This window comes from Asterias amurensis, chromosome 11 (genome assembly GCF_032118995.1).
Source record: "Asterias amurensis chromosome 11, ASM3211899v1".
Classification (NCBI taxonomy): Eukaryota; Metazoa; Echinodermata; class Asteroidea; order Forcipulatida; family Asteriidae; genus Asterias; species Asterias amurensis.
The window spans coordinates 2474895-2492395 of record NC_092658.1 but is presented as its reverse complement, the minus strand read 5'-3'; the positions used below and the strand labels follow the sequence as shown (position 1 = coordinate 2492395).

General features: G+C 38.3%; 1 protein-coding gene across 1 annotated transcript in view; it reads left to right on the top strand.

Annotated features, from left to right (window-relative positions):
- Positions 1-17501, top strand: part of LOC139943820 (uncharacterized) — a 67526-nt gene that overhangs the window by 12324 nt on the left and 37701 nt on the right. Inside the window, exons 4-18 of the mRNA XM_071940646.1 lie at positions 548-661; positions 1539-1652; positions 3225-3338; positions 4063-4176; positions 4751-4864; positions 6913-7026; positions 7717-7830; positions 10089-10202; positions 11322-11435; positions 12063-12176; positions 13103-13216; positions 14510-14623; positions 14920-15030; positions 16100-16327; positions 17233-17346. Coding sequence (XP_071796747.1) covers positions 548-661; positions 1539-1652; positions 3225-3338; positions 4063-4176; positions 4751-4864; positions 6913-7026; positions 7717-7830; positions 10089-10202; positions 11322-11435; positions 12063-12176; positions 13103-13216; positions 14510-14623; positions 14920-15030; positions 16100-16327; positions 17233-17346 — 1821 coding nt within the window. The remainder of the gene's footprint in view (positions 1-547; positions 662-1538; positions 1653-3224; positions 3339-4062; positions 4177-4750; positions 4865-6912; positions 7027-7716; positions 7831-10088; positions 10203-11321; positions 11436-12062; positions 12177-13102; positions 13217-14509; positions 14624-14919; positions 15031-16099; positions 16328-17232; positions 17347-17501) is intronic.

Here is a 17501-nt window from a genome sequence, read left to right as displayed (position 1 = left end):
GAGACCTTAAAGGATTTGGGTACTTTTTGTATGACAACTGTCGACAGGTTTACATTAAACTTACACGCTTTGAAGATAATGATGGTAGAAAGCTTCCCTTCAAATATTACTTGAGACAAAAACTATTTTCAGGACATTGTCTTACTCATTTTTTAAAAACTACAGCACCTCAGCAAGTAATATTTTAAGGGAAGCTTTCTACTATCATTATCTGTTAACCCTGTAAGTATAATGTAAATCTGTGGACATTGTGTTTTGTCTTAAAAAAATCACCCATACCCTGTAATGTAGTGTGCCATGGTCGAGCGGTTCAGACCATCAAATTCAAGTTCTGGTAGTTGATTCATTGGGTTGTGGGCTTGAATTCCTCTCGTGACATTTTTGTCCTTGAGCAAGTTTTGATTACTATTATTATCCTGTTTTTATCAAGGCATAAATTTCATGCTAAGCAGCTCGATGGAATTTGGCCCTGGTCCGGTTAGCCAGTACTAGAACGGTTAATGGCAAACCCTGACTCATCCAATGTCTTTGTTTTTAAATCGTACAGATGGCAACGACTGCTACAACGATCCTTGCCTCAACGGAGCATTTTGTATCGATGGACTGCGCTCCTTCACATGCACGTGCCCTCCTGGTTTCCTCGGGATGCTGTGTGATACAAGTACGTATTAGAACTCCTCCTCGGGCCTGTATGCTTCGTTATCAAAAGGGCATGGGCACCAATTGAGGCATTTTCTTCATGGTAAAAGGCACCCTCCTGCATTTCAAGGGCACCATCCTGCATTTCAAGGGCACCATCCTGCATTTCAAGGGCACCATCCTGCAATTCAAGGGCACCAAGGCAAAGACCAGGGGGCATGGAGGCAATCACCTTTGATGTATCCAGGAAATTTCAGGCCTGCCTCCTGCCTTCATTACATGTGGAGCCAAAAAAGCATCTCATTGGTTGAAAGTTGTGCAAGAAAAGAATATTTTCTGCCGATCATCTGATTTCCTTTTTCTGTTCTTTGTGTTCTTGGTCGACAACAAAGTATTATTTTGTGTTATTGGGGCTAAGGTTGTCTCACAAATAAAAACTAAAAGTCAGTTTCTTTCATAACACTCTTGGTTGGAAGACATATTCCTAGAGCTAGTTGCCTGAAGTCTTTCCCATGTAACTGAAAGCACACAAATTTGTGCAACATTGGTGTTTTTTTGTCTTTCAATATTTTCTTGCAACTTCAATGACCAGTTGAGCAAAAATTTTCAGAGATTTTTTTTTTTTATGCATATGTTGGGATACACCAATTGAGAATACTGTTTTTTGTCAACGACCAAATAATACACATCGGTGTACGATTAAAAACAAACTACCTGTATACCAAAAGTTTTTTCACAGACTCGGGGGGAAAGTACTAAAGTATAAAGTGCTAACCCACATCGGTGTAGGTTAAAACCAAAATAAATATATTCTTTATCCCTGATGCAAATTTAACTTTTTTTTTTAAATACTCCAAGTATTGTTTCTGTAATGAATATTTTAATTATCTTTCTATCAGATGTTGATGAATGTAGCAGCGCTCCTTGTTTGAATGGAGCCGCCTGTACGGATGGAGATAACATGTTCACCTGCCAGTGTACCATGGGTTGGGTCGGTACACTCTGCGACATCAGTAAGTATCAACAAACTTTTTGTATATTATAAACAATCTGTAAAGCCCGGTTCATGACTGCGAATGCGATGCAAATTTGACGTGAATTTGACGTCACAAATCTTTTTTTCGAACGATATTCGCAAGAGTACAACTCAACTGCTGCGAATTATTCGTTGCGAATACCGGTATGTGTCGTCAACATTCGTTTCGCATTCGCAGGAAGTATGAACTCTCTAAACAATTGATTCATCCCACCCAAAACCAGAACAGAAAGTTTACCTGGAAATTATACAAAAAAAATGAAAACCAAATTATGAGTTGGTCAGTTTGAATATAGGTGTATAGGTGTTGAATGCCTTGTGCACGGCTAACTTTTTCACAGAAGTACATTCCATTCTTAGATAAAGTACAGTCCTGGAACTTTTTACTCCTGAAACTATTATTGAGTTGGATATCTGAGCTCAATTGCACGGCTCTACTTTACTGCTGAATTCTGTACTTAGATCACCATTTTTCGCTTACAGGGCAAGTAGTAACTATAAAATTTGCTTTTAGGGTAAGCATTTTCCACATGTTAGCAAATTAGGTGGCCAGTTTGCGCATTGGCCATGGATTCACATTTTTTTGCCTATCATATTTCATACAGTAGGCACAGAAAGGTTAGCATGCCTTTTTCTGTGCTTACGGTTAGCAGAACTATGAAATCTTAACCTTGATTAGACTGGTGAGAAATGTAGGACTGACTCTGATATGCCAACTGAACTTGGCCTCATTGTTTGTTTTTCTTAAAGGCACTGGACTAAGCTTGGGCGATATCGATTTATTTTATTCACGATATATCGCCGACAATATATCGCGATATTCGATATAATCACGATTAATTAAATTTGACATCGTCAGTCTTCAAACTCCAAGTGAAAGTTGTAGAAGAGACAGTCATAGCATAAGAGAGGTGTTCTAATGACCTATTCTTCTGGTTTTACTCCAAACCTATGGGGTGCAAGATGTCTCAGCTAGCAAATACATCGCAATATTTAATCGATATCGCCATATATATCGCGATTATCGCAATATATCAATATTTCGATTAGAACCAAATCCATCCGATATCGAAATCGTTTCCAAATTAATATCGCGATATTCGATAATATCATGATATCGCCCAAGCTTACACTGGACACTTTTGGTGACTTCTCAAAAAAATGATTAGCATAAAAACTTACTTGGTAACAAGCAATGGAGAGCTTTTGATAGTATCAAACCTTGTGAGAAACAGCTCCCTCTGAAGTAGCATAGATTTTGAGAAAGAGGTAATTTCTCACTCAAATAATTAAAGGCTTCAGATGAAGCTTGTAAAGCACACAAAGTAATGCAACAAGCGTGTTTTTCGTTCATTATTTTAATGCAAATTCAATGACCAATTGAGCCCAAATATTCACAGATTTGTTTTTTTATGCATATGTGGGGGTAGACAAAGTGAGATTACTGGTCTTTGACAAATTACCAAACGAGTCCAGTGTCTTTAAATCATTGCTGAATTTGTTTAATTTGATTTCCTAACCCTTGAGTATATATTTCCCGCTTCTCCAGATGACGACGATTGCCGTAGTAACCCATGCCTAAACGGCGCTACATGCTTAGATGAACTGAATGCGTATACGTGCTTATGCCTCCCTGGCTACAATGGGGATATCTGTCAGAATGGTGGGTACATAGTGTTTGTGTTCTAGCTCATTTTTGGTGTGTTTGATTACTAAGATTCTTTTGTATAGATGATATATTTCTTAGTTTGTCACTTCTCTGGTCAGGTTTTCAGATATGGTGTATTTTTACTATGGGTTTTTACTTTTTTAAGTAAGTATTTTTAATCTTTGTATGCAATCGACTTTTTATTTTTGTCTGTAGTGTACTTTGTAAATATGGCCTTTTTAAATTGTAAAGTACATCGAGGGATCTGTGATCCAGAATGTGCTATATAAACGCTGTTTTATTATTATTATTCACCAGCTTTTCGCCGGCTAATTTTCAGACACGCTTATTAGACGTCCAGATAACTCAGTTTTCCTTTTGGTAATCAGTTGCCATGACTCGGGCATATTCTTAGTACTGAAGTCTGTTTTACGATTTTGTTGACCTTGGAAAAAAAATCACATTTCTTTAGAGTAGGTTCTGAAACTTTGCATAGTTGGATTATAATCACTTTCCCCTGAAGATGATGAAAGATTGATTGAAAAGTTGAGTTGTCGAGCACCGGTTCTTCTCAGACAAACACGACATAAAAGAGATTACACGTGGTGGTACCGCAAACCTCGCCTGATCATAATTCTTTTATTAGTGGCCTATTAGAGCCCGTGTACCTAAAATGTTCCTACTTTTTTCCATGAGTTAAATATCACGCCTGATGAATGTTTTAAATGATTTCCCATAGATATTGATGAGTGTGGAAGTGGTCCATGTAGGAATGGTGGAACATGCACGGACAACGTCAACAGTTTCACATGTGCCTGCCTGGATGGATATGAAGGGTTAACCTGTGAGATAAGTAAGTACTTTTAGAAGCGTGTTTGTATATTAGGCCAACAATTTTTTTTTAGGCCTGCATCCTTTTTAGAGGCCCCCTCCTTGTTTTTTTTTTTGTTTAAATTGATTTCTTTTAAACAATTCTTTTTAGTATATATTGACAATCACAGCAAACAGAAATTATTTTGAAAAAATAGTCCAGCCGTTTGCCTTAAAAATGAGGCAGGACGCTAAACCTTTTTTTTCTTCTTCCTTTACTAAAGAGATAAATAAAGTTTTGCTACTTTGCCTAGTAAATGAAATAATAGCTTTTGGACATCTTCAAAAGGGTTGCATGTTATAGAGTATAATTATCTTGGATAGGTTGAACTTTCACATTTAAAGTGCCAAGTCAGGCATGGATTTTCATTTTGAAAAGGGAACTTTGTAAAATCTTTAAGTCAATTGGAAACTTTTGAAGGCACCAAGTCCAAGACGGAGGCGGGCTCCGTGGCCCTTGTGTAATGCCAGGCCTGCTTTAGTTTATAACAACCACATTGATAAGAAAACTGATAAATAAAATATTACTTGTTCACCTTTTTATTTTCTCTTTGCAGATATTAATGAATGTGCCTCACAACCGTGTCAAAGCGGTGGATTCTGCATCGACCGAGTAAACAGATTTGACTGTACATGTACCCCAGGGTACACCGGAACACTCTGTGAAATCAGTGAGCTAAAAGCCTTCCATTAAATTGCTTTATTTTTGTCGTTGAGTAAACAATTTGTTTATTTTGTGTGCCATGCAGTAGGGCGCTAATGATGACTTTTGTTTGATTGATTGATGGGTGTGCACAACAGTGTTGAGATTGACAACATTTCCCGAGTTGTTCACAACCTACTTGGTATGTTCATGATCATGTTGAAAACATTTTGCCTGAAATGCTCAATTTTTGAGAAGTTAATAAAACTTGATCTCACTTGTCTACAATTTGTAAAACATCAGAAACGTGTGGTGTTCTTTTCCCAGCTAATTTCTTGTGACTCTGGTATCACCAATTGAGAGCGAACTTCCACACATTTGTTATTTCATGTTTATGTTGGGTAGGCCTGGGCGAATTATTCGAATATCCGGTTAATGGCGAATAGGTTTTCCTATCCGTAACCGCGAATGCCTTTTTTTTTCTTAACCGGATATCCGCATAGGGCGCGAATACCTATTTAAAAAACCGGATAGTTCTGTAATTACAACCAAGTAACCGGATATTCTTTAATATCCGAATATCCGCGGACGTCGGGCAACAACTGATATGAATGTTTTGTATGAATCCTTATGAAACTTCTATTAAACAGCATAAAACAGCATAAATTAAGTATTTAACTATGCTCACCTCCGTGAAGAGTTAAAACAATGACATTTCCGACGTATTTTGTTCAAAGATTACAAAAGTTTTCCTTCACGTAGAGTCGATCACGATCAAAAGAAAAAGCAAATCGCCATCTTTAAATTAGATCCGGTCATTTTTATGAATGAATCGAGTGACACTGTCTAAAACTAATATCAATCCGCCCATAAGATCTCATTCACAAACGAACAGCGCCCTCTAGCGGCAAAAAAACTATTTGAATATCCGGTTAATTTCGGATAGTTGGCCAGTGGTATCCGAATAACAAAATTTCACTATTCGCCCAGCACTAATGTTGGGTCACACCAACATGAACAGATAAATAAGTGGAACAGAAGCAGTCAAGTGGAAATACATAAATATACAGAGGGAAAGCTCGCTTGCTTACTTGCTTAAGTCCAGGGATGTTCTCGAATCACGATGGTGCCCCATGCCTTTCTGTCCCCCCATTGCCGACTTGGAGCCTGCTGATTCCAGACCCGTGTCCATTTTAAGACTCGAACCCAAACTCTGCTGCGTCAGTGCAGGTTTCCTCTTCCCACACTTAGGGGTCCACAGAACAATATTGGACACTGGTTCGTCTTTGCTCCTGTAGCAGTGGCCAGCAAATCGCATCCTTCTCTGTCTGATTTTTGTTGAGACCTTGGGCAGGTTCCTATATAGGACTTTGTTAGTCAGATGTAGACTCCAGTGGATGTTAAGAGCTGTTCTTAATAGCCTTGTGTCTATTTTGAGAATGTCAGTATAAGTTAGTGCCGGTCTACCAGGTTTCTTCCTCCCATACTTAGGGGTCCACAGAACAATATTGGACACTGGTTCGTCTTTGCTGCTGTAGCAGTGGCCAGAAAATCGCATCCTTCTCTGTCTGATTTTGTCAAGACCTTGGGCAGGTTCCTATATAGGACTTTGTTAGTCATATGTTGACTCCCGTGGATGTTAAGAACTGTTCTTAATAGCCTTGTGTCGATTTTGAGAATGTCAGTGTAAGTTGTGCCGGTCTACCAGGTTTCCTCCTCCCATGCTTAGGGGTCCACAGAACAATATTGGACACTGGTTCGTCTTTGCTCCTGTAGCAGTGGCCAGCAAAACGCATCCTTCTCTGTCTGATTTTTGTTAAGAGCTTGGGTAGGTTCCCATATATAGAACATTGTTGGTCACATATTGACTCAAATGAATTTTAAGAGCTGAGGGGGGAAAACACACAGAGAAAGTAAGTTGTAAACAATGAGTGAGGAGTCAAAGGGGGTGGGGTGGAGAGAAGGGGAATGGTTTGGCCACTAGAACATGGAAACACAAATAGCAAGATCAAATTTCAGTAATGAAATAGTGATTGCGGAAGGCTAACAAGATGTGGATTTCTAATTTGATTACAGATATTGATGAGTGTTCCAGTAACCCATGTCGTAATGGAGCACTTTGCACTGACAGGGTGAACAGCTTTGAATGCACCTGCACGCCTGGCTGGACCGGAGATGTTTGTGGCGTCAGTAAGTATAAGAAAACACTCATTTTTTGTGTGTGGTTGTTTTAACTTCATGAGGCATAATCTTTGCATATCTGTCTTCAACCTTCTTAAGCGTTTTTCGACAGTTGAGAAAAAAAGCAGTTTCAAGAAATTTGGATTTAGAGAAAAACTTTAATTTTGTGCTGCGATCTGTTTTTTTAAAACCATTGCAAAAGTGGAGGAACATCATGGTTTTCAGTTTGTATCAACGATTTGAGATACTGCCTTTTTTCATTGTAGAACTTAATTCTGATAAGAACTGGCTCTGTTTAGTTCTGAGAGACTCTGTCCCGTTTATCAAACAATCAGTCAATTTGAAGGTGCCAATCGAGCGGCCATTGCTCATAGCTCTTCATTAATGAAACACCTTTACAAGGTACAGCAGCGGATTCAGAAGCCACTGGCGGAAAGCAACCGGCAAACCTTTTCTCAATAAGTGCAACTGAGATATTTTAAGTGCAGAAACCAATGGTTTTACGTACCATCTGAAGGACCAAACAATAATGGTTAAGTGTCTTGCTTAAGGACGCAAGTGTCACGACCAGGATGTGAACCCACACTCTGCTGATCAGAAACACCAGAGCTTGAGTCGGGTGCTCTTAACTGTTTGGCCATGACGTGCCATTTAGATTGTAGGACCTTTTTTGAATGTTTCATTTCTTTGTCTCTTCAGATTTTGTGGAATGCTTCAGCAGTCCCTGCAAGAATGGAGGTACCTGTATTGACGCGTTGAATTCATTTGTGTGTAACTGTCGTCCAGGGTACACTGGTATCACGTGTGAACTCAGTAAGTCTTGCCATTTCACAATTCAGGCTTTTCTTTAAATAATTTTTGATGCATGGCTTGAATAGTTTTGCTCTTTGGAGAATTACGTTGGAGAATGTGTTTTTCTCCCAAATGTCTGATGCAAGGGAAGTTTGTCTTCAATGTGCAGGGCAAAAACTTGGGCTTGAGTTGAAGCAATTGAAGCTGAAGCTTGAGTTTAAGCAATTGAAGAAAATTAATATTTCCAATATAATGATAGGTGAAGCTACTGTCTTTCCTACAACCTGTGTTCGTAACTTTGGGTCTTGGTTTCGATTCTTAACTGACAATGAACACCCACATCAATAAATCTTGCTCTGGAGCCTTTTTTCATCTTCACAACAACAAATGCAATAGTCAGTTCCTTACACAAGACTCTCTTTGAAAACTCATTCATGCATTTGTGACCAGTCGTCTTGATTGTTTTAATAGCCTTTTATATGGTCTGCCAAAGACACAGATAGCTAAACTACAAAGGGTTCAAAAGGCAGCTGCCAGAATTGTTTTGAACACACATCGATTTGATCACACCACACCTGTACTTCGTCAATTCCATTGGCTGCCTGTTTCACACAGGATTCATTTTAAAATCCTGTTGTTGACAAGGTATATACAGGATCCTGTTTCCATCCGCAATTATCTTTTTATAAACTTAGGTCAGGGAATAATGGTATTTTCTTGGATTATCCTTCTGGTAAAATGTTGACTACATTTGGTGATAGGGCTTTTTCTGTGGCAGCCCCTAAGCTTTGGAATGCGCTACCGCTTCACTTACGTAGCGAACAGAAACTCATCTCTTTTAGATGTAATATAAAAACCTTTTTAATACCGCTTTTTAGCTTTTTATGTCTTCTTTTATGGTCACCTGTTAGTTTAGAATTTTAGCATAGTTAGGGTTAGAGGCGGCTGTCTCCTGAAAAGGTCAAAACATTACCAATGCCAGCAGAGATAGGCCTATGTAATAAGTAACTATTAGTTCTCTGTTGGCGGGACAGACGTATCCCCATACTTTTGTTTGGGCACTGGCCTGGTGACCAGTCTTCTTTCTTTGTCTTTCTCTCCACTCTGTGCTTTTCTACAAGTGTTCTGCGCCTCTGATCATTTTGTATGTAAGGGGCACAATATAAATTTTAATTACTATTATTATTATTAGCAATGTTAACTTAAAGGAATGTTAGCCGGAATCTGTTTTTGCTAAGCGAGATTTCCCTGTGCTAAGCAGGCTTTTGTGCTATGAATTTTGGCCCTGGTATTTATGCAACATGTCTGATACTTAATTTTGTTGCATTATATAGTTGAGTGACTCGGCTTATCCAGAATTCTACTCGGATAGAATTGGACCCAGTTGTCAAGACAATTTAGTTTATAGTTTATTACAAACATAGGAAAGTTATATGGTTACAGTATGTCATATTGCACGTTGAATGAAGAACCATAGGTACCGGTTTGTCTCAGCAAAAGGCAATCCCATACCAGACCTTGTGATTAGCTGGTTGACAAGCACATTATGATGGGGAGTTTGAACTGGTATTAATAGATTCTAGAAAATCACATGTAAAACACAAATAACTACAAATAGTAAAACATAAACAAGAGTCTATTGTTCAGTTCAGAACCGAGCCTCCACAAATCAGCAACCAAACAGGATGTTGTTTATACAGTCAGTTCTCGTTATAAAAAAAGCACTGTTAAGAATAGGTTCTGCTTATTAAATGTACATTCTGAAGTCCCAAATCTCTTTTCTGCTTTGTGTTTCTTTGTTATGCTAATCTTAATAATAATAATATCAAAGTCTTATATAGTGCACGTTACTGCCAAACAAGGTACTCAAGGCGCTGAGTATATACAAACTTTCAGAAAGATAAGTTATTGAAGTGATGAAGTCTGTAGCAAGGGTTTACAAGGTGCTACGGCGTATACAGCAGCCACAGCCAGGAACACCGGGGCGAAACCCTTCTCTTTTCGATAAATGCACTGGGTTCTTTTACATGCATTACACAACACATGGGACCAACGGCTTTATGTCCCATTTGAAGGACGAAGCAATGGTTAAGTGTCTAGCTTAAAGACACAAGTGTCACGAATGGGACTCCAACCACTTACTCTTAACTGCTCGACCACTACACTTCCACTTATAGCAACATTCCTGTTATGAAGAGGCAATTTGGCCAGTTCAATAGACCTTGTTATAACCACGAGTCGACTGTAATTCATGCTTGTTTCTTCTTCCTTCCCATCAGACATCGATGACTGTATATCTGCTCCGTGCCAGAACGGTGGAATTTGCACCGACGCCGTGAATAGTTACTCCTGTAACTGTGCTCCTGGCTTCAATGGAGATCAGTGCCAATTAAGTAAGTGTCAAATGATTTTATTTTTCAACTGCAGCCCCCTTCCTGAAAATTTTATTGAAAGTGGTGAAGTTGCTTTCCCGAGTCTGGTAGCTTTCAATTCTGTTGAGTAATGTAGTAAAACCCTTAAAGGGATGCTGCAGTGAATTCAAATAAAACAGTTAATTTTGCTGTCATTTATTTCTGATGTATGTATTGAACATCAATAAAATGTTATTCCCGACATATCTGACTTGCGTAATTAGCAAATAAGTCATGCCCCCCCCCCCTTTTGTGGATTGTTACCGCCACTTTGGGAATTCAAACATATCGAGACACATAGAGAGCCTGCTCCCTAACTACACGCGCCTAGGTAACAGGCCACACAGTGCACACGTCTCTTTATGCACACAGCCAGGGGGCTCGGCGGCTCGGGTTACCGACATGACGTCACGTTTATGCAAATGAAGGTTCCCCTAATCTCTTGAAAACCGTTTTTAAAATACTTGCACATTTAATAAAAAAAATATTTCAGGTTTAAAAAGTCATATTTAATCGTTTAAATGATTAAAAAAAAAAAACTGCAGCCACCCTTTAAAGAGCAATGGGCTAAATTATTTCTCAGTTCAAATCAAAACCCCAAGGCCTAAATGTGCATTAAACAATTTTTTCTCATTTTGATTCTGCCGTTGTACAATTTCCAGGTCCATTACATCTTGACATCTTGTGGGTTTTTTCCTCAAATGCGACCCCTGTAGAGGTTTCTTTTTAAAGGGACACATGCCTTGGATCGGTCAAGTTGGTCCATGAAAAACGTTTAAACCTGTTGTTATGAGATTGATCTGGTTAAAAAGATGTTTAAAAGTAGAGTGCAATGATCAACACAAACTTGCCAAGAAATTGCGTGGTTTTCTTTTTACTTTGCGATCTAAAACAGTCGGTCATTTTATGGAGTCAAAAACTTCACTCCACAAAATGGCGTGCCGTGTTGTTCAGTTGTATAAGGAAAACCATGCAATTTTGAGGCATATTTAACAAACGGTTTCAAACGCTTTTCAAAGACCAACTTGACCCCCTTGGTTCAATTGTAACAATGTAACAACTAAACGGTGTACTATTTTTTTTCAAATAATCTTCCAACAGATATAAATGAATGTGCCAGTAACCCATGTAGTAATGGCGGTACTTGCATTGACGGTGTGAATAGTTTTAACTGCCAGTGCCCCATGGGGCTCACCGGAAACCGCTGCCAATTTGGTAAGTCAACTTTGATACAAAAATTATCTGTTAACAAAAAGTTCCCGCAAGATTTTTCACAAAAGTACTGTTTGAGCAGAAAATTGTCAAGATATCTTGCCAAAACTTCGCCGTGTGGAAAAATCTGTGCGTACTTTAAGACCAGTTTATACTTCATGCGAATTTGATGCGATGTCTGATGTCTATTCACAATATTCAAATTAAAATAAAAAAAAGGCGGGGAAACATGGGATTTTTGACTTAATTCATAGACAGAGTAATTTAAAACAAAATTGTTTACTTAGCCAGTTGCTTACTGGCAATTTACTGCACTAAGGGTTAAACCATCTCAGCTCCCTGGGGAGTATACAGCCTGTGCCGTAATGAAGTATGTAGCGCATCAAGCTCAATCAAGAACCATCTCGCCCTCACAGGTTCCAATTAACCACTGGGTGATGAGAAGCAATTGTAGTTAAATGTCTTGCTCAAAGGACACAAGTTTCATGACCGGGATTCATACCAACACCCTAATTGTCTCATCAACCAAAACTTGAGTTTGTTGCTCTAAATTGCTCGACCAGGTCAAGACCACGATAAGCCTTTTAGTGAAACTTAAATTTATAACTTTGCTTTATTTGTCTTCATCAGATGTGGATGAGTGTGCCAGCGATCCATGCTTAAACGGTGCCCGTTGCAGTGATCAGATCAATGGATATGTATGTACTTGTACTCGCGGCTTCACTGGTATTTTGTGTGAGATCGGTAAGTGAGCCTTCATATATTTTAGCTACCGCGCAATCTCTGTGGTCTAGTTGGTAAGACAGCTCTAGAATGGCAAGGGTCATGGATTCGAATCACACCCGAGTAATTTGCAGTGATTTCTTTTCACAGGACTCTGGGAAGGAGTGAGTGTACAGTGCTAATACACATCGGTGTACATGTACATGTATATGGGTAAAAACAAAAATAGATATATTCATTTGCTTACTCATTCTGGTTGTGAAGACAATGATTCTCAAAAAAGCAAAGTTATTTACCATACTAGCCAAGACCCCCATGGAGCAAAGTTTCCGCCAGGATTTGGTTAAAGGGTGTCCAAATCCGCTGGAAATTAAAAAACTTAATTTCCAAATTGTACACTTACATGTACAGTACATTCTACATGTGAATGACAGTTAAAAACAGGGAATCCAAATTTATCAAAGGGTGTCCAAAAGACGAGACCCCTCCGTCAAATACCATGGCATGACGAGAACACAAGGAAGTCGGTTTCATTTTTAAGTGGGAGGAAAACCCCAGACGTTATTATTCTATGGAAAATTCATGAAGTCGATACCAAACCTTTTAGTGCAGGATGATCGAACCAGGATCCTAGAGGTGGAAGACAAGGAAAGATACCATTACACTACTCCAACTGTTTAAATATGAATCACTCTGTTTAAAGATCGGGGTTCTTCTTCCTAGCTGGGGTTATGTCTAAAGTAGAGACTCGTGGCAGAGAATTATTTATGGAGAAGCCATGTTTTAATCACACTGTAAACAGCGCCCTCTTTTGGCAGGTATGAACACAGATATTGTTACACACTCTACATACATTCTCACACACTTAGAAAGTTGAAATTGTGTTCAGTTCATTCAAGCTTTGCAATTATAGAGACATAATTTGTTCTGTTTTAATCTCCTGACAGATATAAATGAGTGTGACAGCACGCCTTGTCAAAACGGAGCCGCTTGCAACAACCTCCCCAATAGTTACACATGTACTTGTGTTGTTGGATTTACAGGAGCCCAGTGCCAAACAGGTGAGTCTAAGACCTTGCCTGTATTAAAGGCAGTGGACACTATTGGTAATTACTCAAAATAATTATTAGCATAAAACCTTCCTTGGTAACGAGTAATGGGGAGAGGTTGATATTATAAAACATTGTGAGAAACGGCTCCCTCTGAAGTGACGTAGTTTTCGAGAAAGAAATAATTTTCCGCGAACTTGATTTCGAGACCTCAGATTTAGAATTTGAGGTTTCGAAATCAAGCATGTGAAAGCACACAAATTTGTGTGGCAAGGTTTTTTATGTATATGTTGAGATACACTAAGTGAGAAGACTGGTCTTTGACAATTACCAATTGTGTCCAGGGTCTTTAAATGGCTTCTACAGCTGGCTTCAGCATTGCTGCTAAAGCCAACAGCCATAGCCATGTAGCCGATAGCCAAAGTCACTTTATTCAGATCTTGGCCTAATTTGCTTTAAGGCAAAGTGTACCATAGGTTTTTCGAGCCTTTGGTTGTTTTAATCCTAAATAAACAGATAATAAAACTTACCGGTGAAAATTTCAAGATGGTAGTATTCTTAAGATATTGCTAACAAATCTGGAGTAGTTAATCTCAGATTGAAATGTTTTGAATCCCCCTCTTTAATTGGACACTTTCGGAACAGAAAAAAAAGAAAAAAGTTCACAGATTTACAAATAACTTACACGGTTTACAGAAGGTAATGGTGAAAGATTTCTCTTGAAATATTATTCCATGAAATGCTTTACTTTTTGAGAAAACATAATTCTCGATATCGAGAATTACAAATTTATTTTAAACACGTCATGACACGGGGAAACGTGCAGAAACAAGGGTGGGTTTTTCCGTTATTTTCTCCCGACTCAGATGACCGATTGAGCCTAAATTTTCACAGGTTTGTTATTTTATATACAAGTTGTGATACACGAAGTGTGGGCCTGTGCACAATACTGTTTACCGAAAGTGTCCAATGGCTTTGAACTCAATGTATGGGTGTATTGCATTTCGGGTGGAGTTTAACTTTTCATGCACCATTTATTTTGGTGATAACTTGATCATATGGACACATAAAATCAATCCCACCCCCCCCCCCCAAAAAAAAAACCCAGGCTTCTTAAAAGCACCTCAAATGTCTCACTTTCCTGTGTGGCGTTGCAGTCCTTATATTTCGTTTAACGGTTTTTGTTTTTAGGGATTTATATTTATTTTCAAAGGGATTTAAACTGGTTGCTGGCGACTGGTGTTCACATGAAAGAGTTTATATTGCCTTGACCTTTCAATCATTGTTTTTTATATTTGTTTACAGACATAAATGAATGCAGCAGTATACCGTGTCAGAACGGTGGATTCTGTAATGATCGTGTGAATGGCTTTGAATGTAGCTGCCTCTCTGGTTACTCCGGAAGCACCTGTCAGTTTGGTGAGTAGATTATCGCTCAGCCATGTTTTTTCAGTGATATTCAGTTGAGTTTTTATCAATATTTTATCGATATCATGGAAATTTTATTGTTAATATTCTGAAGATCGATAATTAAATGATAATCAGGATATATTCTAATTATTATTTGATGCATATTAATTTAGTAATTAGTCAATTTCTTATAAATATTTTTTTTTCTTCAAAATCCCTCACCATTTAATGCCTCAAATTCTATGTAATATTTCTCTTACTGAAATGCAGTTTTATTGATATTTTATCAATATATGATTTGACAGAAATCAATGAGTGTAACAGCAATCCATGTGTGAATGGAGCTTGCGATGATAGAGTCAATGGCTTCTTCTGCACATGTTCGCCTGGGTGGACAGGAACACGCTGTGATATAGGTAAGAACAAAAATCTATATCATTTGGGACATCTGTACAATGCTGTAGCAGCAATTGCTATGGTGCCCTGTGCTTTTTCTTTGATGCCCTTTGCAAAGTTCAAATATCAAATTTACATTTTCCTCATGGATGTGTCCCTTACTAGAACAAAATTCAAGGCCTGATTTCATTATGTCTCTAACTTGTTTTCTTAACGGCAAAGTAACCTATTTTGTATTTACTCCAAAAGTTAATGAACATAAAAGCTTGCTCAATAAAGAGCACTGAAGCTGTTGATATTAATAAACATTTTTCGAAACGACTCCCTTTTCTAGTTATAGCACTCCGCACTACATATAATGCTAAAAGTAGACGCTTAGTACCCGGATCTCAGACAAAAATTCACTAACATACATGCGCGTACGTGTGTCCAAGTTTTATGTTTAATCCTAGTGTGTACTGACAACACTACTACTACAAGTGGCATTTGGCGCGTTGATGATGGCGTGATCGCTAAGTAGTGGAATGTTTGTCTGACAGCCTGGTATTTTGAGCAAAAAGTGGCGTAATTAGTGCGGAGTGCAATTGGCTGCTGGTTTATCACTGGTCAATGACAGAAACAGTTAAAGGCAGTGGACACTATTGGTATTTACTCAAAATAATTATAAGCATAAAACCTTAATTGGTTACTAGTAATAGAGAGAGGTTGATAGTATATAACCTTGTGAGAAACGGTTCCCTCTGAAGTGGTGTAGTTTTCGAGAAAGAAGTAATTTTCCACGAATTTGATTTCGAGACCTCAAGTTTAGAACTTGAGGTCTCGAAATCAAGCTTTGAAAGTACACAACTTCGTGTGACAAAAGTTGTTTTTTCTTTCATAGTTATCTCGCAACTCCGACGACCAATCAAGGTCAAATTTTCACAAGTTTTTTATTTTATGTACATGTTGAGATACACCAAGTGAGAAGACTGGATTTTGACAATTACCAATAGTGTCCAGTACCTTTAATGGTTACAGCCGCCAAGAGGCACCCCTGGAATCAAATGTAATGGAATTTTAATTAAAATGTTTTATTCTATCTATTCGTAGATATCAACGAGTGCCAGTCGATTCCCTGTCAGAATGGTGCCACTTGTGTCGACTCTTTCAACTCTTACCGGTGTGACTGTCGTCCAGGCTGGACGGGGCTGCAGTGCAGGGAGAACATCAACGAGTGTGGAAGCACCCCCTGTCAAAACGGAGGCATTTGCTTCGATCTTCAGAATATGTACCGTTGCGACTGCCTGCCGGGGTGGACTGGAGCCAACTGTGATGAAAGTAAAAGAAGCTTTATATTTATTTTGTATTAATTTTATTTATTTATTTGTTATCCAACAGCGGATAACCACCTATAACAGGTTTCATAAAAAAAACAAATACCAGATCAAACTATGTATAAATATATTATTAGCTGAAAATTACAGTTACACATTATATCTCTGAAAGTTTCTGTTTTGTTTAGTTTTGAAAGAGTTACAGAAATAGAGCAAAGCTTCATATATCAAGAATTTGTTTTCTTTTTTTCTTGATTGTAAACAATTGTGTGTTTTCCTGAAACCTGAATCCTGAAATTTAGTACTATGATAAAACATATTTTTTATTGTTTCTATTTTTATTTGATACGTAGGTTTGTCATACTGTTGTTAAGCGGGAAACATGTGAAAGCATAAAATGTTTTACTTAGTAGAGTTGGGCTACCATTCAAAAAGGCATGTGATGTATATTAAACATTGCTGGTTCCCCACAAAACGTCTCTCAGCAAGTGAAACCGCAAAGCAAACTTGCTGCTCAAAACGAGTAATGGGAAGAGGTTGATAGTATAAAACATTTTGAGAAACGGCTCCCCCTGAAGTTACGTAGTTTTTGAGAAAGAAGTAATTTTCCTCGAATTTGATTTCAAGACCTCGAGTTTAGAATTTGAGGTCTCGAAATCAAGCATCAGCAAGCACACAACTTGGTGTGACAAGGGTGTTTTTTCTTTCATTATTATCTCACAATTTCTACGACCGATTGAGCTCAAATTTTCACATGTTTGTTATTTACGCATATGTTGAGGTACACCAACTGTGAAGACTAGTCTTTGACAATTACCAATAGTGTCCACTGTCTTTAAAGTCAGCCTGTGTGCTGCAAGGACAATTTTTTTAATTTGTTAAAATTTTGTTTTGAATTTTTTTTTGCAGATGTGAATGACTGCGCAAGTATCCCTTGCTTGAATGGAGCTACGTGTACAGACATCACGAATGGCTATGCGTGTACTTGTGCACCTGGTTGGATTGGAAACAACTGCGAACGAGGTACACCCAATTACTCAATACCCCTACACCCCAATTAAACCGAAAACCCCACACCCCCAATTCGCCCATACACATTACCCGATTACTGCCTTGCCACAGTTAATAGGTTTTTACTCCTTACCCCCATTATTATCCCCATACCCCAATATGCCTTT